At 53.9% G+C, this 3,220-nt stretch overlaps 1 protein-coding gene across 1 annotated transcript; it reads right to left on the bottom strand.

Moving 5' to 3' along the window:
• Positions 1–2,067: 2,067 nt before the first annotated feature.
• On the bottom strand, positions 2,068–3,220 carry LOC135598122 (GATA transcription factor 16-like). The gene is made up of 3 exons (XM_065091661.1): positions 2,726–3,220; positions 2,549–2,656; positions 2,068–2,463 (listed from the first exon to the last, which is right to left on the bottom strand). Exons 1-3 carry the CDS (start codon positions 2,771–2,773, stop codon positions 2,191–2,193), a joined length of 429 nt encoding a protein of 142 aa, XP_064947733.1. The 5' UTR covers positions 2,774–3,220; the 3' UTR covers positions 2,068–2,190.

The following is a 3,220-nucleotide window of genomic DNA, read 5'->3' as shown; positions in this document are numbered from 1 at the left end:
ACATGCCATGAACTGAGAGAGTGACTCGTCTTCGCGTTGGGATAGCGCAAGCAAGGTGATCATGGAAGGCCTAGGTCACGCGCTGGCGAGGAAGTTTTGCTTGAACTCCTCGGCAAGTTGGTCGAAGGATGAGACTGAGGATTGGCATAGTCGGCTGAACCATGATGTGCTGGCCCCCTCGGAGTGGTTGAAAATGCTTGGCACATCAATGCATCGAAGGTGCCATAGAGGACCATCTGGGCCCGGAATGAGGAGACGTGCTCCATGGGATCGGAGCCGCCGTCGTATGTCTCCAATGTCGGCAGCCTGAAGTTGAGGGGTACTAGCTTGTCCTATACTTCCTGAGTGAAAGGGGACACGCCCGAGCCACCTTCCCTAGACTCGCTCCGTGATTTTTGAAACTCGCGCTGGAACATGTCCAGGCGTTGGTTGACACGGGACAGCTAGGCCCTAAGTGAGTCGTCCGTCGAGTCGGACGATATGGTGTCAGGCTCGAGATGCGATAGCGTGGCTCAACAGGGCGTGGGTATGTTCTGCCCGGGAGGCCCTCTCGGGTCTGTTGCTTGCCCTCGGGCTTCTCCGATCTCGATCTACTCCCCGCTCGGGGGCTGTCGAGTCGGGTCGGGTCGGTTAGGAGCATCTCTAGTCGCACAATCTGGGGAATGACTGGAGCGAGCGTCTGCATCATGCCCACCATGGCATGCACTTGCTTGGTCAGGCTAAGGAGCGGCTCAGGTGTCACGACCGAGGGACTTGTGGTGAGCCCTAGGGGTGACAAGCCCGGGTAGTTGAACAGACGCCAGTAGCGATCTGGCATCGAAGTCGGTATCCCCTCGTCTCCGGGGGCGGGGAAGGCCTGACTTTCTGGCTCGACGGACGGGAGGTCGGTCGATGGTTCTCTCCCGGGGATAACTCTTGTCAGTTGCTCCTACGACATGGGCCCTCCTTCTAGCGATCGGTTTACCGACCCGGGCGTCGTTTGTGGTGGGACATGTCTCTCCGACTCCGGGATGAATGGCAGCACGTCCTCGTGTACTAAATAGCAATTCCCGAGTTGAGGTGCTCGCCATTCAGGGGTGTCCGCCCTCTTACAAAATGGCCTTCGTTAGGTATTTCCCGACTTTGGCCCCTCCGACAAGCAAGTCAATGGAGTATTTTTTATATCGAGTTTTTTCCTCCCTTCTGGTCAGGCGTTGACCAGGGGTTTATATACTATTGTGCGAGGATTGGTTGTGCCTCGGTTCGGTGTGACCCCTGACCTTTGTGGGATGGGACAGCTTTTCTAACGAGCTCGCGTCTTGGGGGATGCCTGAGCGACGTTAGATGGTACCGCCCCAAGCCCTCGGGATAGTAGTATCGCATAGTGTCTCAATACGAAACCTGGCTTGACGCGTGTCACGGGATTCTGATGACGTGCGATGTCGGATTCTGACATTGGTTAGAACCAAAATACGCCTTGTCACAATCATAAGATTGTGGTAAACAAGTCATTAAGCTGCTTTTAATTTCAAACAACGTGATCAGAAATAGTACATACAGATGCTTGATTTCTCACTCATTCAACAAATCATGTGGCGCAACATCATCCAGAGAGAAGGATACGAAAGAAGCGACCAATCGCTCGATCAAAAACGGACGGCTAATCTCACCTTGATCAGAGGAAGAGGTGGAGAGGCGGAGCTGGGCAGCGGGATCCGCTTCTGGAAAAGGACACAACAGGAGACGGCGAGCGGCGAGGCCGCACAAAAGGGTTTGGGTCGGGGTATCGGCAAGTGCCGACGGTATCGCTTATTGTAATCACAGAGAGTTTTATGATTCGCGCTTTGATTCAACGAGTGATCAACGGTCGTGGGATTGATCTCCACCGGCGGGATTCAATCTTTTGTTTTATGCAGATGGCAGTATCAACGGCAGCGCATCACCAAGAGCTTAGTCGGTTAACATTACAGCAAACAGGTGATGATAAGGCTTGAATTGCACACATTAACGTAGTACAATAATTGCAGCAACCTCATCAACCCACTTGATAATGCATCTTCACATATTGTAGAGATCACATCGAAGACGATCCGAAACAAGAACTACATTAACATATTTAGCACAAGAGATACACACAGTTTGTTAGCAGAACAATATGTCAGTAGAGACTTCATCAAGCAGAAGGTGATCGTCATCTTATGATCATTTACTCTAGGCGTATAGGAAACCAGATGAGAGGGCCATCAAGAGGACCGCGGCCTGCTCTTCTTCCCCAAGCACGCCTCTCCTCCGCCGCCGCCTCTGCTTCCGATCCATGGAAGTCGGCTTGCACAACCCCGATCCCAACATCAGAAGCTTGAAGGACACACCGAACGCCTCCCCTCCGCCGTCGACCTCCCTCTTCTCCTTCGCTCCAGCCTCCTCGAACCTCGGCACGGCTCTCCTGCTCTTTCGGTACCGGATCCCGCACGCGTTACAAAGCGACTGCCATCACGGATCGCAAAGCCAAACAAATTAGATCGAGAAAGAGACGAACGAACCGGCAGGCCGTAGATCGATCTCTGCACACCTTGGGACCAGAAGGGCCGGCTCTCCAAAGAGGGGTCTTGGTGGTTCGGCAACCAGTGCAGCTCTTAAGCTGGGAGTCGCTGCTGCTTGGATCAGAACCTCCCGAAGACTGCAGATAAGGCCCATGGATCAGCAAGCAAGTTGCGACAACGAAGGAAAGAAGCAATGGTAAGCTCACCATCGGATCAGGCCATAATTGCCTCCTATCACACTCCATCTGCTCCATTGCTGCGAGAACCAGATCTGATCCGCCTTTCTGGCAAACAGAAGTAGCGGATCACAAAGATCGGGAGCTCCGATTTCGTATCTGATATCTGTGTGTTTATATACGATCTCTCGGGAGTGGAGGGAGGGAAGGGAAGTGGAGGGAAGCAGGAAACCGTGGAGGGAAAGGGGGAAAACAAGAGGAATATTTGGGGCATGAGATCATGGCAAGCAAAAGAAATCTGCTGGCTTCAATTCCCCGTGCGGGTCACGAGCCCGAGGACGGCTAGCGGAACCGACGCGTCGCGTCAGACACCGCGGGAAACGTTTCCTACGACGTGGCTTTAACTCATTCGCCATCGACGTGGGAATCCGCTTAAACCGCGGCCGTGGGCCGTCGGAGCGGGTTCGCTGTTCGAGATCCGGTAGCTGATCTCGCGCGGTGCCACCGCCATCATAGCCTGCTGCG

Source organism: Musa acuminata, chromosome BXJ2-1 (genome assembly GCF_036884655.1).
Source record: "Musa acuminata AAA Group cultivar baxijiao chromosome BXJ2-1, Cavendish_Baxijiao_AAA, whole genome shotgun sequence".
NCBI lineage: Eukaryota > Viridiplantae > Streptophyta > Magnoliopsida > Zingiberales > Musaceae > Musa > Musa acuminata.
The sequence above is the reverse complement of the archived record's forward strand: the minus strand, read 5'-3'. Positions and strand labels throughout refer to the sequence as shown.

Coding starts and splice junctions, on each gene's coding strand:
- LOC135598122 (XM_065091661.1), bottom strand. CDS start 2,773: ATGGAGCAGATGGAGTGTGATAGGAGGCAATTATGGCCTGATCCGATG. Junction 2,657..2,725: donor AATTATGGCCTGATCCGATG/GTGAGCTTACCA, acceptor CCTTATCTGCAG/TCTTCGGGAGGTTCTGATCC. Junction 2,464..2,548: donor CCGGCCCTTCTGGTCCCAAG/GTGTGCAGAGAT, acceptor CCGTGATGGCAG/TCGCTTTGTAACGCGTGCGG.